The 19,139-nt window shown below is 42.1% G+C and overlaps 1 protein-coding gene across 5 annotated transcripts in view; it reads right to left on the reverse strand.

The window, feature by feature from the left end:
* LOC117249751 (receptor tyrosine-protein kinase erbB-4) overlaps positions 1-19,139 on the reverse strand; it is a 442,892-nt gene that overhangs the window by 170,444 nt on the left and 253,309 nt on the right. For all 5 annotated transcript variants that reach the window (XM_078165992.1, XM_033615451.2, XM_078165991.1 and 2 more), the window contains exon 3: positions 8,012-8,198. In XM_078165992.1, coding sequence (XP_078022118.1) covers positions 8,012-8,198 — 187 coding nt within the window. The remainder of the gene's footprint in view (positions 1-8,011; positions 8,199-19,139) is intronic.

Raw genomic sequence — 19,139 nt, forward strand, 5'->3', positions numbered from 1 at the left:
TTTGACCACCAAAATCTAATCAGTTCATTGTTGAGTCTAAATGTTTGTGCCAAATATGAAAAAAATTCCTCAGGGTATTTGTGAGATAGTGCGGTCACATTGATCTTGAACTCTAACGTTTCACCACTAAAATCTAATCAGTTTATCGTTGAGTCCAAGGGGATGTTTGTGCCAAATTTGAAGAAACTCCCTCAAGGCGTCCTTAAGTCATTGCACTAATGAAATGGGACGTGCCTACGTACACATATGGATGGATGGACAACTTAAATACAAAACGCCAGGACGGAGAAATAAAAACACAACATAACAAATATGTACTATATAGATGTTTCAGCTGTTATGTTGGGAATTACTTTGGATATTATGCTTTATAGTTATGCTTATTTTTTTTTATGTATAAATATGCAGTTCTACTATGAATAGACACTAGTCATTCTTCCATGACTGGGGCAAGGCAGGTCATGGGATTGGCATGGCACAGGAGTTGTTTTGTGGGAGCGGTATGGGACAGGAGTGAAAATCCACTTCCATGTCACCCTCTGCTTCCCAGCTACCCCATGATAACTCCCTAAAGACATTATGGGACATTTAACACAGAATTGGGAAGTTGGACAAGAGAGGACGGTCAGGAGGAGGTTTTTCATTTGCTATGTTACACAGTATTATGGAGTCAGGGCCATTATTGTGCACTGCAGGGTATTTCAGGTGTGTAGGTAGCTCAGTTAACCAGGGTCAGCTTGTGTCAGCCAGTGGAAGTGAACCCTAGCATCAAAGAACGGTGCACAGGGCAGTAGACACACTGCCCTGGGGGACTATTACCATTCCATTAGAGATCATTTTGCCCTCCTTCCAGACATGCCACAGCCACTAATGGAGACAAACCCGATGCCCCCTGGGTCTTCTCGTCAAACGATTTAAACAAAAACCACCGACGGCAGCACAGTGCTGACAGCACAACACTGATGTAACTGAGCATGGGCACGGCATTACAATGACTTCTGGGTGCACGAGTGTGTAAAAAAAATGGGAAATTGGAAATAAAGAGATGAGAAAATAAACCATGGAGTCAGACAAGGCATCCTATCGTGCGTCTGCATGTCAATGAATGTCACCTTTCTTTAACGAGATGTGTCTCGCTGTGTTGTCTTGTCTTTTCTTCAGAAGAGCAACAACAGGCAGCAGGTTATTGTGGTTCTGTTGGCTGGGCACACAACTGGGAGTACTGAGAAATGTGCAACAAAGATGATTTCCAACCTGGCTTAGCATCAAAGTTCATATCTAAAAAAATGTCTGTGGAGATCTATGGGTTGCATTACATTACATAACACTGGAGTGTTTTTTTGTTTTCAAAAGGGGATGCTGGTGCTTTGGTGTTTCAACACTCCCCCCCAAAAAAGGGGGGTAAAGATGAAAGAAAAAAAGCAAAACTTTATTTCACAAGCAGACTGAAGGGCTCGCTCGCTCCGCACATCCATGACTGCAGCATTTTCTGGGGTAGAAAAGCAGCGTTTGAAGCTGGGAGATATGTTTTAATCATTTGGCGCCTTAATGATGACACTGAATTCATTATTAATGGGCCCCATCCCTCTACTCTCCCTCTTCCTCATAACAGTCCGGAGCGAGAGTGGGTATTAGCATTAGCCGCTTTGGCTCTATTTGATCTTTCTGTAATTACACCACTTTTTGGAGATCACACCACAAGCTTTATGTTAAATAAAGAGGCTTTGGAAGTAGGGTTTTTTTCATACAAATTCCACACACAATTATCATGGTTCCTTATTCCCTCTGTATCTTTTGTACAGTGAGTTTTTTCTCAGACCCTGACAGTGAAATATATATAAATATGGCCAGATCCCTCTTAAGTGCCGATTTGAGTTGAATGTGAGGTGGAAAAAAGTTGAAAATGGAGGCGAGCATGGATGCATAAAAAGGCAACATCAGTCAGCTGTCTTCATGTGAGCTGCAGTGCTGTAAGATTCTCCTTTTAGGTGTGTGCCCTTTTTTTTCAAATAAGCAGAGGGTATAATATCTTTGATGTGCTGGATCTTTATACTCTCCACTGAGGGGATTTACTGTACAGATCAAATACAGCCTTTATGACACTTCTGAAACTAACACTTTAGAAAAAAAAGTAGCTGAGGAACATCAAACTTTTTTCACATTTCTGATTCCCATAAAATTTACTTGAGGCAATTGGTGCAGCTTAATAAAACTATATTGAATTGTCTGTCTAAATATCTACATGCCTTGACATGAAGAAAAATCTCCATTTGTTTTGCTGATTTTGCTGAGCACGGTGTCTGTGAAAATGAGAAGCTGCTCAGAATGCTTGTGAGCCGCTAAATCAATAGTCATGCTCTAAAATGAAGATGCGCATGGGGTTAATTATAATGAAGTCTATTAATCAATTCATCTCAGCAGCAACTGCTGTTGGTAATTTGGCCTAAATGCATTCAAAATACTCACAGAAAATGCTGCAATTAGCGAGACAGCAGCAGTAAATTATTAGCTTTAAATTAGGGGATGTTTGGGTCGCTGCCAGGTTGTGTCGCTACAGTCCCAGTGAGCATTAAGGAAAGCAAAACAGGTGAGAGAGGCAGAGAGGTTATAGGGGGGAAAAAGTGGGATGGCAGAACTGGTGCTTTGCTTTCTGCACACGAGCGTGGGGGGGCATTGCTGCCAGATGGGAAGTTGGAGTCAGAGCTCTCTTTGGGGCACACTGAGCCATTTGGCCCTCATCCAAATGGGCAATTTCACAGGGTAGGAAAAAAATTAACAAAAAAAGCTCACAAACAAAGCAAAAGTTAAGCAAAGAAAGAAGGGGAAAACCATTTCATACATGCACCTCATCAGCTCTGAGAGTCTTATGGTGGATATTATCACCACTGCTGTGCAGTACGGGGTAATTAGCACTGCAGTGTCTAGTGAGCCATGCTATATGTATGCACACAGTTCATGTGTTGTGTATAGGTTATTAAGGCTTACAAGAAGCTGCAGGTGCTTCATGGGGGCGAGGCCGAACAAGTCGATATCAGGGGAGTTTCTTTAACACAGATTACTATATATCCTCGCTACTATACCAGCCTGCACAGCTGTATGCATACTGACTCCCAAGCCAAATTGAATTCCGTGCTTTCTGTGAACTCCCACTGTGTGGTGAATCCACTGAGGGATAAAGCAGCAGTGAAGCTGTTGTTTAATGTATTGTGTGCAGCGAGGAATGCTGAATATGTTCTCACTCGGGCACGTACATCCCCTCCAGATATGGTGGTAGGCTGCAAAATTAATTACAAATAAGTACTTTTCATCACACAATGAATCTAAGCAAATGTGCACGGTAGCTTCCTTATCATTGTTGGGCAGGGAGAATAATCTGCCGGGCTAATTTTGAGCTTATTTAAAAGAGAGAATTCACGACCAGGCAGAGGAGTGGAGGGAATCCAGAGGAACAGCACTGATCCATATGCATGGTTGGATTTGGCTTAATTGCAGCATTGGGGTGCACTGGGTTCAGATGATATGGGCAAAGACCCGTCCTGAGGATGTGCTGAAACATGAGATGTGTGGCCAGACAGACAAGGGGGCCGGTGGAGAGTCGCAGCAGAGACGCAGAGGTAAATTCAACCTCTGAGGATCAACACAGTCTGCAAAAGTTTCAGGAAAATAACAAATTCTGAGATGTGGATGTAGATTATGCATTGTGGACATAAATAATGCAAGGACTACCTTTCTGCACCCAGAAAGGATATTTTGAAGATACCTCACTTATATTCTGCACTGTGCCTTTCCAGTTACATATAAAAAACATCTGCATCTCTTCACAAAATTTAGTGAATGTTGGCTGGACTTCAGCCAGTTGGTTATTCTTTATCTAAGGAAGACTAGAATTAATGCCTCACAGTTGTATGCCTCTGCTAACCAGTCAAGTCACAGTTTACATCCATGTCCGTCCAGACTTATATATGACAGTAGACAATTCTTCAAATATGGATGTTGAGACAAAGAAGCTACAAATTCTAAAATGTCGATGCTCCACACACATCTTCAACCAGGCAGCACAGAAGATCTATACAATCAGCACAGTTTGTACCCCCTTCTGTCCATTATGCTGTCACATTAAAGTTAAGTTAAGTTTGACCTTTTGGAAATAAACTCTCATCACGTCATCATTTTATCCCGTTAGACATTTGTGTGATATTTTGTCATAATTCGCAAATAAATTCTTTAGGTATGACCAAAAACACGTTTTGTGAGGTGTAACAACATTCTCTCAAAGTGTTCCTAAGATACTGCATTCACGTAGATGATGTGGGCTTCAGGTCATAGGGATCTTAACCACCAAAATCTAATCAGTTCATCTGTGGGTTCAAGTTGACGTTTGTGCCAAATTTGAAGAGATTCCATTAAGTAGTTCTGAGATATCATATTCACAAGAATGAGAAGGACACAGGGGCCACAATGATCTTGACCTTTGATCACCAGATCTAATCAGTTCATCATTGGGTCCAGGTGGACATTTGTGCCAAATTTGAAGAGATTTCCTTGCAGCATACCTGAGATATTGCATTCACAAGAATAAGGTGGACTTGAGGTCATAGGAACCAAACCAACAAAATCTAATCAGTTCATCCTTGGGTCCAAGTGGACATTTGTGCCAAATTTGAAGAGGTTCCTTCTAGGCATACCTGAGATATTGCATTCACGAGAATGAAAAGGATACAAAGCCACAGTGACCTTAACCTTTTAATCACCAGACCAAATTGGTCTATCGTTGAGATCAAGAGGACGTTTGTGCCAAATTTGAAGAGATTCCCTCGAGGTGTATCTAAGATATTGCATTCACAAGAATGAGAACAATATAAGGCCACAGTAACCTTGACCTTTGGTCACCAGATCTAATCAGTTTATTGTTGAGTCCAAGTGGAGGTTTGTGCCAAATTTGAAGAGATTCCCTTGAGTGGCCCTGAGATATCACATTCACAAGAATGAGAAGGACACAGGGCCACAATGACCTTGACCTCTGATCACCAGATCTAATCAGTTTATCACTGTGTCCAAGTGGATGTTTGTGCTTAATTTGAGCAAATTCCCTCTGAGCATTATTGAGATATCACATGAGAATGGCACAGGCAACATAATGCCTCCAGCAAAGGCTGTCCCTGGCGTCTAGTCATAAAAACATCGTCATCTTCTCACAAAAATAAGTGAATGTTGGCCAGACTTCAGCTGGTTGCTGATTCCATATCAAATGCAGAAAAGAGTACAGAAACATTTGTCCACTAACTGCATCATTGCCTCATTGCTGGGAGCTTATGAACAACACTGACCATGCATCATTTTCTCCCAGAAGAAAGCTCTTTCATGAAATAAATTGTAGAAAAACTAAAACAAGACACAAACAAGTCAAAAGGGCCTGTGCATACTTTGTTTATGATCCTTTCAGTCCAAGTTATTTGTACTCTACCATCAGTCTTTGGTTTGCAGAAAGAAAGAAAAAACATTCATTAGTGCAGTTTGAGGGATGACAGAGACAGTCATGAGACATCTATGGTTGAAGGGAAAAAAGAAAAACAGACAAGAACACCATGAGGCATCTATCATGAGTCAGACAGGGATAAAGGTCCACTTAGGCCTCTCTTTCTTTGTAAGGGTGGTCAGAATGGAAGGCGCCCTCCTGCTTTACCAGCTTAGGGTGTCAGCATGCCCTTAAAATTCTCAGGAGTCCTTTATCACCGTGTTCAGACTCCATAAAATGCTGCTTATTACACTAAATCTGTCATGTGCTTTAATATGGATCACAGTTTGATCCCCCACCATCAATCACAAAAACACTACGCCAAAGTCAATGGCGTAAGAGCCCAGGATGAATCTGTGCTGTCCAACTTTCTCAAAAACACTGACGGTTTTAACTCAGTGTATGGACGCTTGAGATTTTATCATGCTCGATTTTAGTCCCTAAAAAGTTTACAAAGGGTGGTCAAGGACTGCAAGACACATGACTTCTGTTTTACACTAAAATTAATTTGGTTCCTCTGTGAAACATTTGAGACAGAATTGCCTGCAGGAGGAACGCAGGATGGATGTAGGATGAACTGCAATGCCCACAGGAGAGCAGTGTAAAGCGGGCAGATCGATGCCAGAGAAGAAGCCTCGGGCAAAATATAACAAAGGGGGGGATACAGCAGAGGCGTCCCGGTAGCTTGGCAGTTTAGGGCACATACCACGTGGTCAGTCCACGGTGGACCTGGGCCCAGTTTGTTACCCTTTCCTTGTCTCATGCTCTGGCACTCTCTGCTAGACTAATCATAAAGGGGCTACATGTAATTGTTTTTACATTTTTAGATAATCGAAGGCTAACAAATTACTTCTGACATCTTGGTATGAACAAATTGTCTGGAGGACTGGCAGCTTATTGTGCATTTGTTCTTTGGCTGTACTTTAGAGGACATACTGTACGTGTTGGACATGATTTTTTCCATTGGCCATTGTAAGATGCTCTAAGAGATTTAGCTCCATTTGTGCTGGAAGAACGGCGCTCTTTTTCCTGTTTTTCCTGCCATAAATAAATCCAACAAATTTCCACAAAAATCTGACAAGATGACAGAAGAAAATGCCATGCAGAGACTTGAAAAGGCGTTCCACTCTGTCCATCTTGGTCTTGTCTACAAGTAGCTAGCAAACATGTTCTTTATGGTAAGTTTCCAAAGGAGAAAAAAAAAAATGGAGGGATATGACAAAAGATAGAGACGACATACTTTCTTTTCCTGCAATACTTTTGTTCTTTCACATTCACATCCCCTCAAGTGCTGACATCGTCTCATATCGCCATCTTTTCTTGGAACGCTTTCCTGACCTCCATCCCATATCACAGCTTCTCTCTGTTTACTGTCTTCCCTGTCACTCCAGACAGTACGGCCTCAAATAGAGCAAGAAAATGCTGTAAAAGAAAAAAAAAAAAAAGAAAGAAAGAAAGAGTGACCCCGACTGAGCTTCAGTGCTTTTCCTCAGATTGTATGTGACAGTTGTCCCTCAGCCAGAGCTTCTCCTACAACGGCTTGTGTTTCTCACCCAGAGCGATGTGAATGCCGCTGCCAAGACGGGGACAAAAAGGCAACACCTGACTCCTGAAAAAGCAAACCTTTTAGCGGCTCAATCTGTGAGAATTACATGTATGATTTATACAGCTAATGAGGAAATTGGCTGTTTGGAGGTAGCAATGAGAGGAGGTATGATTCAGCAGGAAGGCAGTGAGGCTGGTTCTTTAAAAGATGAATTTAAAGCCTGTAACAGAAAATAGTGTTTGCTGCTATTATTCTGACTCGAGCTGGGGGGTCACCTCACCACTGAGTAATGCCAAAATGGCAAAGATTGACTGATGCCGAGGTCATGACTCAAAGGTCTGATACCAAGATAGCGTTAATGCAGACAAAAGCTACCCTTTACAAATGTAATCCACTTACAGCTTATGCCCTGTCACATGACAACAACAACAAAAAAGAGCAGCTGTTACATAAGACATAACCCAACCACTTCTGAAAACTTACTCTGTGAAAGAAGCCTCTTTTTCAGTGTGTAAACAAAAATTTAATTAATGGGAAAACAGGACTTTTCACAGACATTTGATCCCTCTATATAGCAACACAGAAGATTAATTTGTTGGGGTAGCAGATACGTTGCTTCAAAAGTTGAGTTCCAATTTTGCGACTTAATTAAAAAGGCCCTATTAAAGCTGTATATGTGGGTGTAAAAACAAGTCAAACACAAGCATTTTTGTGCAGGAAATAGCAATGTACTTTGCAGGGTGCTGCAAATGGATTTCCAATACACCAAAAGATGCTATAAATCATCTAGTAAGGGAGATCTGATGCATCAAAAAAGTCTTTCATTCTGATTTATTTGCTTAATCTACCTGCTGAGAGGCAGTGAAAGGGACAAAGTGCAAGCTTTACACTGTCACACTGATTATGCAGCATGTCATTAAATATGCCAGTGCTCATGCAATCTCTCTAACCTGTGAGGTTCCGCAGGCCCAGCTGCCTCAGGCCGTAGTACCCGTCCCGCCTGTAGTTGAGAAAGATGGCCAGAGAGTAGCGACCCTCGTACAGTTTGGTGCCTCGGATGATCCGCAGGTTCTCCAGCGGCAGTTGGTCGAACTGGTTGAGAGCCACCAACACGTAGCCAGTCACCTCTCTGATTGACTGCATGGAGAAAATAAAAAACAGGAGTATATTTAATATGCAGTGTGAGACCCAGATTCAGTTCTTCTCAGGATATAACATGCCAGACAAATTATATGATCACATTGTCTCCCAACTAGGAATGGCAGTTTAAGTTAATTTTGCTTTCGAAAGCCTGACACCTAATTACTTTTTAAGATAAAACACAAATTGACGTAAAAATACAAGAAGGGCTTTCCCTGTAGCTTCCCTGTAATTCAGTGCTCCATTGCCTTAATGAGCTTTAGCTTGAGGCAAATCTCAAATCTCCACTGTTAGCTAGCTTTGGCTGCTCTGCACTTTGCACCACCTGCATTTGGTGGGAGCTAGCTAGTGGCTACACTTATTTGATTAATGTTGGTAATGTAATCTTGACAGATGGTGGTGGAGCGACGCTGTTGCCGGTGAAGTAGTGGTATTCAATGAGGTAAATGTACTACTAGGAAGATGGGTAGGTTGCTGAGGAGTGGAAGGGTATACTCTCCTATATATTCCAATAGCCTTTTGGCTGATAGGTGGGTACGCCCCGAAAACCAGGTGGGTATACCCTGTATACCTGCGAATACTGTACCCTCCACTACACCACTGGTTGCTGCTGAAGCATGGCCTCCGGTCCCAGGTAGCCCTGTTGTGTTAACAGCTTAACAGCTTACCACACCCCTTTAGCATTGTATGTTAGCACTGTAATCTGTGCTGACACTGCTAACGATGCTTAAAATGTAAAAGTAACGCACACCAAGAATTATAATGAGGTGCTGATCATTGGCAATGACTTGATTGTAGAAAACAAGTGATGCACACTTGGCCTTTGAGCCTTCTTCAAGATCAACAAACATATTCAGACATAGCCAACCTAATGGTGCAGCATGATCACCTAATCATCACTAGCTGTGTCACAAATTTGTTTGTACAATCACTGCTAACGATGCTAATGGTAGTAAGCTAAAGATGTTTTGTGGCCTAAATTAAGCTGGCGATACCAAAAAGGTGGGCACAGTATCCAGAGCAATACCTTCCTGCCACCATGGGTCAGGACGGCCTTACCAGCTGTAATTGCCGAATGAGTGGCGTTGCTAGCAAATTCCCACCTGAACTTGGGTGGTGTGTAGTGACCGAGCAACTAAGGCAAGCCACCCACTGTAGGTAGCATGAATACCTTATTAGCTTTGCTCTTAATGTGCTAGTACTAAAGCTAAACTGAAGAGAAGCAATATTAAGATATACACCAACATGCATAAGCAGTCGAAAATATTCTCAGTAATTAACCAATTAACAGTTACAATGGAAATCATGTCTACTGGCCATTTACAAATGGTCATTTGGGGGGAGAGGTACTCCTTTAAGGTGGTAATGCATTCCTCTCATTTTCTGTGCACGGGGTATGTTATTTGCATTTTGAAATGTCAAGCTAATGAAAGATTTGGACATACAGTCCAAAGTGATTAAAATGTCAGCTCAATTACAGACTGATTACACTTCTCCTCTGATTACAGTCTCAGCTTTTTCTTAAAAGTCTTGAGAGGCCATGATACTGGCAAACATGACATTTGTAGAGCCAATCATACCTTTAAGAACAATATTTTCAAAACCAAATGACGTATATTTGTAACTGTGTTTGATTTTACATCCCGTAAGTTAATGACTTCATATGGAAACTCCGTCAGGTGTGATTGGATTCCTCGGAGACCTAAAACTAAAAGAAGAAAAAAAGAACTTGGCATTGGTTCAAGCTGATAGGCCTTGGCTGAGTGCCTTACTCAGACACACATAATATGCGGAAACAGAGAACTCCAGTGTGCTGAGTGCCCTGCTGAAGAACATGGCAGACCTCAACTATCTGCCTCATCGTGCATCAATTGACCTTCTCAAAAGTCACTAAAAAACAGGCTGATTACCTCTCTGTTATGCTCTTGATGAGGCAAATTAATTCAACAGTAAAGTCAGGCTGATGGATGGGGCCAAGGCAAGTACTTTGAATTTTTCAATATTTTTATTGGAAATCTCTAGAATAGTGTATGTCCTTATCTTGGGGTCATCTCTAAAGAACTTCAGAAAAAACTTGAGAGTTAAAGGTCAACGATACACAGCTCTGTGTTATCACATAAACAGATAATATTAGGGCTGTGTTTTGGCATGAATGTGGCTAGACATTTCATGGTACAAGTCTCACGATCAAGCAGCTGCAAAATGAAGCCAAACGATAAGGCCAAACACTGCAGTTCCTCAAATGGCCACTTGAGGCTGAGTTTTCATATAACTCACCTATTTACATTTCATAAAGGCTTAAAGCTACACATAATTAAGGGCAGGCTACTTTGAGAGAGAGGCTGTCACCAGATAGTGTTCTTGGCTTGTCAGTCAGATCCACCCCTCGCTCCTCCATAGTGGAGCTATGGAGGAGCGAAATATGGTCACGCTGGCTCCAAAAAACAAGATCACGACGGCCGAAATGCCCAAGTCGAGACCTCAAAACTGGATTCCACAAATCAATGGGTGACATCATGTTAGCTGCGTCCATTATTTTCACAGTCTATGGTTACAATGCAATATACTGCAATATTTGATGACACCGTAAGCAAGGCAAAATTTTGCAATTTCTTCAAGTCTAATTTTAGAAAACTATAAATGCTAGCGATGCAACCCTTAATGACTTTCCTCTCTTCATAGGCCTGTGCTCTTTGTGTTTATGCTAGCAATTAGGGATGTCAGTTTTAGTTAGTTGTGTTTTCAATAGCCTGACACCCATTACCATTAATTAACCGGTAAAGTTTTAAGGAAAAAAAATCTAAATGACGTGAAATGCATGAGGCCTTTCCTCTTCTAACACTCCATTGACTCAGTGAGCTTTAGCACTGAAATTTTTATGTTTTGTGATGTAAATGTCCTTACTTTAATTTTATTTTCTGTTGGCTTTGCTAACATAGTGCCCACTACCCACCCTCCAGTCTCCTGCTCTGCACTGCAATTAAATCAGGTGGGAGCTAACTTTCGGCAACATTTGGCAATCACTACTTAGAATGGTGACGATATGGTTGTTGCTATCCTACCGGTCTTACTCGAGGTAGCCCTGGTGACTAAGCGGCTTCATTTTGAATCGCAAAATGCTTTAGCATTGGTAGCTATGTTAGCACCACTAGCCGGGCTGACACTGTGCAAGCAGAGATAAGACAGTTTATATGGGGTCATGTTTATCGTGTTCTGTTTAGGTGTTCATGACCTTGTAAATGGAAATTTTGCACACAAACACAAATGCAAGCACGCAAGTTCTATATAAACACAACATAACAGTGATAACATAGTAAACAATGCTAAGAGGCGGCTCAGAATTGCAGGTCAACTTGAGGGTAGATCAGAAGGGTGGCCAACATGTTTGTACTAGTGTTGTGTCGTTCACGAATCTGTTTAGTGAAAGTACTGAACTGAATCATTTCCGGAATTGGTTCTGTTCATTTCTTAGCTCAGTTGAGCTCAGCAGCGAGCGTGCAGGCTGGGAGCGGAATTGCCGATTCGGTCTCTGTGAACAATGAATCACTTAGTCACAAGGCAGCCAGGGTGCAGGGAGGGACTGCCTACCGCGTGACAAATCACTTGGTGAACGAATAACTCGCTGAACGAATCACTTGCTGAACAACGTCATCGCGATCCCTGAGTGATTCAAATCATTTCTTCTCAGTGATACACTTTCATAGAGACCGTTTTCTCCAAGCTAACGGCTAATGTAGCCAGGAGTCAAACCACATGAACACAATCACACACCTCCCCATTGTTTTAACAGACTTAGCTTCCAGATAAACAAACTTAAAATGTTAGGTTGGCCAGTAATGAGACTCACCAATGCAGGGCAGACGCAGCAGCAGCAGCAACGGAGACAGACTGAGTTGGACGAATCTTTTTAATGAACTAATTCTAGTGATTCAGTTACATCTTAAGAACTGCTTTGCCCATCACTAGTTTGCACAGTAATGCTGTTGGGTCAGGACGGCAATACTGGCTGTAATTGCCAAATGAGCAGCGTCGCTAGCTAGATCGAACCAGACCTGGGTGGTGCACAGTGCAGTAAACTGAAGTGTAGCAAAATATAGGCCAACGTGCTTAACCAGTCAAAAATATTCTTGGTGGTTCACCGTTAGCCCTACTAGCAGTATGCTGCTACGTTGGAGTGTAAGAGGCAAATGGCTGAAAATAAATTACAACACTGCTATCTAATGGTCAGGGATTTTAACACAACACAAAATGAACCACTGCCATCTTGTTTTTGAGAATTTGATGCAGCATACCAAAACATTACTGCAATACTCAAGTGTATCAGTATATTCTTGCAACCCTAGATAACAGCCCTACGGAAGAAAGCTGAGGAAGAACTCCTTTTAACTGACAGCCCTATCACTCAATTTGGCAGCACGATCTTCACATACAGCATCATTGGCAGCATCTATAATACATGCATTTCTTCGAAAACCCTACTTATTCCCTTGTTGCTACAACTCCATCTCCATCTATGTGGCCGTGCAATATTCATCTGAGTCACTCAAACAGCAGCCAGAGCTTACTTATACACACACAAAAACTCAGGAACACACATACAACAGCTGTTAAATGCCACACTAACACATTTTACCGACCACCACTGACAAGCATAATTAGAACTCTACATTTAAAAGTGGGGGGAGAAAAAAAAAAGTAGGGAAACAGATCTGCTTACATGGTTCAACACTGGCTTGTAGAACGGAGGCTTCGTTTGCAGCAGTTAGCAGACACAGACTTTTTTTTCTCCCCTGTGGCTTTTTCTTTCTCTTTTGGGAATTGTTTTCTCTCTTCTTTTAGTTTTGGTGGTAGACTCAGTGTCAACATTCGCTTGCTGTCACATGGAGGCCAGAGGCATCACATAAATGGTGTAAAAACATGCAGAGATTCATATAATCACCCCCAAAGCTCCCAGCTTCTGCTGTAGAGGTGCTAAAACCAACCTGTAGGGGTCACTAGTGCAGCAACAAGCATACAGTATGATCCCTCACTGGCTTCCCACAATAAAGCTGCTGCTCATGCTTTCATACTCTCATTGAGCACATTAAATTAATACCTCTAATTTAAGCGCATTTTAATGTCCAGCAACAAGGGAAAGGGTTCTGAAGCAACGGCAGCTCCAGAGACATCCTGATGACCAGAGACAGGCAAGATGATTAGTTAGAAGGGAGGGTGGAGATGAGTAATGCGAGGTTTGATTGGCTGCTGACCCCTGGGGGATGCTAGTGGAGACTGACAGTTAGGACACAGCATGTGGAGTGCCTGCATTTCAGGATAATAGCAGGTAACCGAGATCCGCTTCTATATTGAGCGCTCGGCAAACACGCGCACCTGCCAAGTTGGCTTATTGTAACACTAACACAATAGGAAGGAAACAGACAGTGGAGGTGCTTATTAGTAAGATTACAATGTGTCAATCACCTGAAGAGTGAAAGAACAACATAATAAAAGAGCAGTGGAATCCATTTCAGCAGAGGCTTTGATTAGCATACTTATTGCAAAAAGGATTTCTATTGTGAGTTACTCCACTGCCTGTCAAAAACCCCTTAGTGAAATTATTTTCTGTCAAATATGTTTTTTGTATTTTGAATGAGAGTTTGCAAGTTGTGCAACTCTATGCAACTCCGTGCAACTGGATGCAACTTGTGACTCTGAAAACAAAGTGCACAGAACAAGCTTTATTCTCCAGGGGGCTTGTTGACACAGCCCTCGTGGTTGGGAGTTGTGCCGTCTCATCACTTTGACCCCGCCGTAACCTCGTGTTTACTGCTGGGGGGGCCAGGGTGCCTCGCGAGCTCGCCTTGCTATCACTGACTCTGCCATAACCCCCAGGTGCCTGCCAGGGGCGCTGTGACTGGGGATGGGGGAGGCTGCTCCGCCACCCGACCCAGCTGTAGGCATGCACTCGGCTGCTGGCAGACTCCACAGTGCTTCCACTGTGCCCCCTTCTCCCTGCCAGCCTCCGGGACCCGCTGGCAAAACCAAAGAAAAACTGTTTCCCTGTTGCTTAGCAACCGCAGGAAAGCCTTCCAGCGGGAGTGAGGGAGAGCAAAGAGGGAGAGAGCAGGCAGAAGAAAGAAAGAAAAACCAGACTTAGAAAGGATTTTTTTGTTGTAATTTACCTAATTAAATTAAAGGATTACTCTGCCCTTCCTCAGTACATTTTTTTCCACTTTGACACTATTTAATTTCCTCCCGTTGCCATAAATTGTTTTTTCCTAAAGCTTTCTAGATCAATATTTATCTGCATTCCTCTGTGCTGGGGGAGGGAGGAAGCAGGGAGACAAGGAGGAGGGAGGTCCGGAGGGAAGTAAACACAAGCACCTGCATTTCCTCTCCTGCCGCATCAACCGCGCTCAGTTTCAGAATCACAAACACACACGCTGAAGGATGCTACTCGCAGAAGATGCCCACCGCTGCCTCGTGGGTGATGTGCTCAGACTTAACAAGGCGGACAGTGTTCTTTTTTTCCCTTGTATTTTCTCAAAAAATACACACTTAACAAGGTGAGTGGGAGAGCTAATTTGTAGCAACAAGGTGCGTGAACCCTCGATTGCTCGCACACACACATCTCATTCCCTTCATCCTCCTCTAAAATGACCCTTAGCTTGTGACATTAGAGCTGAAAAAGTGGCTTTAAAAGGAGAAAAAAAATCTTTACACGGTCTGGCACAAGTCCAGGTCATTATTTTAGAATCTTTTGATTCCTGCTTGACTCTGATGGATCTGAGTGTGTTTTTCTGTTGTGAGAGCCACAAAGGATTTTTTGCAGAAATTCACTCACTCACATTTACACAATCTCAACACAAGCCTCAGATATTCCGATAACCCCCACCTACACAGGAAAAAAAAAACACTGCCAGGAGGCACAGACAAGACTTAATCGACATAGGTCAACTTCCCATGATGCATTGCAAGTTTAACGTTTCCTCTAGCGCTTTTCTCCATCAATCGCAGGCAATTAGTGGCCTAGCGTGTGAGTGCTCAGTCAAACAGAATCAGATGCGGTCCCGGCTGGCTTGTTGCCTCTCTTCCTTCGCTTTACCTCTGGGCGAAATGTGAATTTCACATGTTGGTAAATTGCTCTTTGCATTTCCGGGATACATTGCATTGAGGCCAAGGCAGGGGAGCCAAAAGTGCTTTATCTACTCCACACAACATAATCATGATAGAAGGCGGCTGTGCTGTCTTGGAAACAGAAACTGCCTGATATGAGTTGCTGCGCTCAGGCACCTGTAACCCCTCCAGATATGTGGAAATGTTTTCAGTGTCGTGCAGTGTGGAGTGTTTGGAAGGAGGAATTATTGTATCGGAGCCAGTTTGAAATGAACAAAGAACTGTCTTGCAAAGCAAACAGTTTAATCAGTTAATGAATCGCGCACAGTCGACTGTTTGGTGTCATAATTCAGCAACAGTTGGTAAAAACAGAGAAGCAGCAATAGTGGTGAATACTAAAGCTGGATTAAAGCAGAAAAAAAGTGACTTGTGGCTCACCAGCATTTAGGGAGCTCCAATTACAACTCAAATATGCTTTTACAGACACTTACATAAGCTAATTTACCAAACTGCATGGTGTTTTTAGGCTAATAGCCTGTATGTCTACTATCATTTTTTCATTCAACTTACTTTGCAGATATTCAGGAAACCTTGCCAACACAGCCGATAGATTTGCATACAAATTTCTCCAGTTTCCCAGGAACGGCCTTTGGGCTATATCCCAGATTTAGAGGAAAAGCACTGCATTAGAGAATTTAAGGGGAGGAATTAAAAGAGGTCTGAAATAAAAACATCATCACAGCATACTGGATACAGATATTGCACGTATTAGTGAAGTGAATTAGTCTACCTTTTATGCCACCAACATAGGTGGAAAAGGATCATTAGGGGCCAAATGTTATCTTTCTTCTTCCCTCTTTCTCCCCCATTACATGTTTGTCTATGTATCCTCTACAACAGTGGTTCCCAGCTGGTCCAGTCACAGGGTCCAGATTTTTCCTCAGTCATTAGTTCAAGGGCCACGTTCAGCATCATACTTGAGTTTGGTCATGTCGTCAAGCTAGTTTTCTGTCTCTGTCAAGTAGCTGTCCGTTATTCACTCACTTTACAGCAGGAAACAGCACTTGTAATAAAACTTGTAATAAAAGTTATGCACAGGAAATTCACTGTACTTCAAAATTAAGTGTGTTTTTTACAAACTCGACACATTTGCAAGTCACTTGTGGTCCGTTCAGAATCAACCAGCAACCCACTTTTGGACCGCGACCCATCAGTTGGGAACCACGGCTCTATAAGATAGTGGGATGGTGGTGCTACAGCAACCTTCAGAAGTTTAAAAATTTGACGATTCATATTAAATAATTCATACATGCTGTTACTTTGCAGCTTTCACAATGTAGACCCAATAAGCAAAACTTTTCAGAAGCCTTGAGCTGCAGGAATTTGAGTCCATCACTTGTTTTTTTTTTTCTTCTCAAAAATTGTAAAATTTCGTCCCGCTAAATTGACACAATGTGCTACACTGCATCTTCAGATTATCCTCCACAAACAAACCAGCTAGATTTTTGAATGATCAAAAATTGAGCCCACGGTGCATCAGCATGTTTTAGTATAAACAGCTACTGCAAATTCTTGGCCAATAAGAATTGGCCAATTGGGGCAGCTGTGGCTCAAAGGTAGAGCGGGTCATCCACCATTTGGAAGCAGCGGTTTGATCCCCAGCTCCTCCAGTCTGCATGTCGAAGTATCCTTGAGCAAGATACTGAACCCCATATTGCTCCCGATGATGCTTCAATTGGTATGTGAATGTATTAAAAAACTGAGTAGTATGTGGCACCTTGTATGATAGCAGTGTATGAATGTGCGTGTGAAAAAAGGACAAAATTGTCATGTGATGATATACAGTCAGGTCCATAATTATTTGGACAATGATACAGTTGTCGTCATTTTGGCTCTGTACACCACCACAATGGGTTTTAAATGAAACAATGAATACCTGCTTAAAGTGCAGACTCTCAGCTTTCATTTAAGGCTTTTTTCAAAAATGTAGTATGAACCGTGTAGGAATGACAACCATTTCTTCACACAGTCCCCCGACTTTAAGGGCTCATAAGTATTTGGACAAACTAACAAAATCATCAATTAAACAGTCAGTTTTAATACTTGGTTGCAAATCCTTTACAGTCAATGACTGCCTGAAGTGTTGGACACATAGACATCATCAGATGCTGGGTTTCTTCCCTGGTGATGCTCTGCCAGCCCTTTACTGCAGCCGTCTGCACTTCCTGCTTGTGTTTTGGGTGTTTTGCCCTCAGTTTTGGCTTCAGCGAGAGAAACGCATGCTCAATTGGATTCAGGTCAGATGATATGACTTGGCCATTGCAGAACATTCCACTTCTTTGCCTTAAAAATGTCTTTGGTTGCTTTTGCAGTATGCTTCAGGTGAATGTCCAACTGCACTGTGAAGCATCGTCCAATGAGTTTTGAAGCATTTGGTTGAATCTGAGCAGATAATGGTGCCCCAAACACTTCAGCTTTCATCCTGCTGCTCTTCTCAGCAGTCACATCATCAATAAATACAAGAGAACCAGTTCCACTGGCAGCCATACATGGCCATGACAAAGCAATACCTCCACCATGCTTCACTGATGAGGTGGTGTGCGTTGGATCATGAGCAGTTCCTTCCCTTCTTCCTTCTCTTCTCTTCCCATCATTCTGGTAGTTGATCTTTGTTTTATCTGTCCATAGTATGCTGTTCCACAACTGTACAGGCTTTTTAGATGGTTTTTGACAAACTCTAATCTGGCCTTCCATTTTTAAGGCTAACCAATGGTTTGCATCTTGTGATAAACCCTCTGTATTTATTCTAGTGAAGTCTTGTCTTGCTTACAAGAGCAGCAGGATGAAAGCTGAAGTGTTTGGGGCACCATTATCTGCTCAGATTCAACCAAATGCTTCAAAACTCATTGGACGATGCTTCACAGTGCAGTTGGACATTCACCTGAAGCATACTGCAAAAGCAACCAAAGACATTTTTAAGGCAAAGAAGTGGAATGTTCTGCAATGGCCAAGTCATATCATCTGACCTGAATCCAATTGAGCATGCGTTTCTCTTGCTGAAGCCAAAACTGAGGGCAAAACACCCAAAACACAAGCAGGAAATGCAGACGGCTGCAGTAAAGGGCTGGCAGAGCATCACCAGGGAAGAAACCCAGCATCTGATGATGCCTATGTGTCCAACACTTCAGGCAGTCATTGACTGTAAAGGATTTGCAACCAAGTATTAAAACTGACTGTTTAATTGATGATTATGTTAGTTTGTCCAAATACTTATGAGCCCTTAAAGTCGGGGGACTGTGTGAAGAAATGGTTGTCATTCCTACAACGGTTCATACTACATTTTTGAAAAAAGCCTTAAATGAAAGCTGAGAGTCTGCACTTTAAGCAGGTATTCATTGTTTCATTTAAAACCCATTGTGGTGGTGTACAGAGCCAAAATGACGACAACTGTATCATTGTCCAAATAATTACGGACCTGACTGTAAGTAGTGTAATTTTCGAGACTTTTCTGAATTCTATCCTCATGAAAGGTATCACAGTCAATGGAAAGAAGAGCATTTGTAAACATTAGTTTGTCACTTAATGGAGAAACCAGTCTTCGTAAAAATATACAGACGTGTCTAAACAGTCTACATCAGGGGTAGGCAACCTGTAGCTATGGAGCTACATGCTGCTGTTAAGCACCTCTCAAGTGGCTCTCGGTGGTTTTAATATAAAAAATATACTAATGTGGAAATAATTAACCTTTTTTTGTTTTTTTTTCTCAATATTTTAATTTTCATTTATCTTTGTTGTAGGCCTAAAGAAATTCTTCTTACATTATTCAATTGTAAAACTGTGTAG

The sequence above is a fragment of the Epinephelus lanceolatus genome, chromosome 24 (genome assembly GCF_041903045.1).
Source record: "Epinephelus lanceolatus isolate andai-2023 chromosome 24, ASM4190304v1, whole genome shotgun sequence".
Classification (NCBI taxonomy): Eukaryota; Metazoa; Chordata; class Actinopteri; order Perciformes; family Serranidae; genus Epinephelus; species Epinephelus lanceolatus.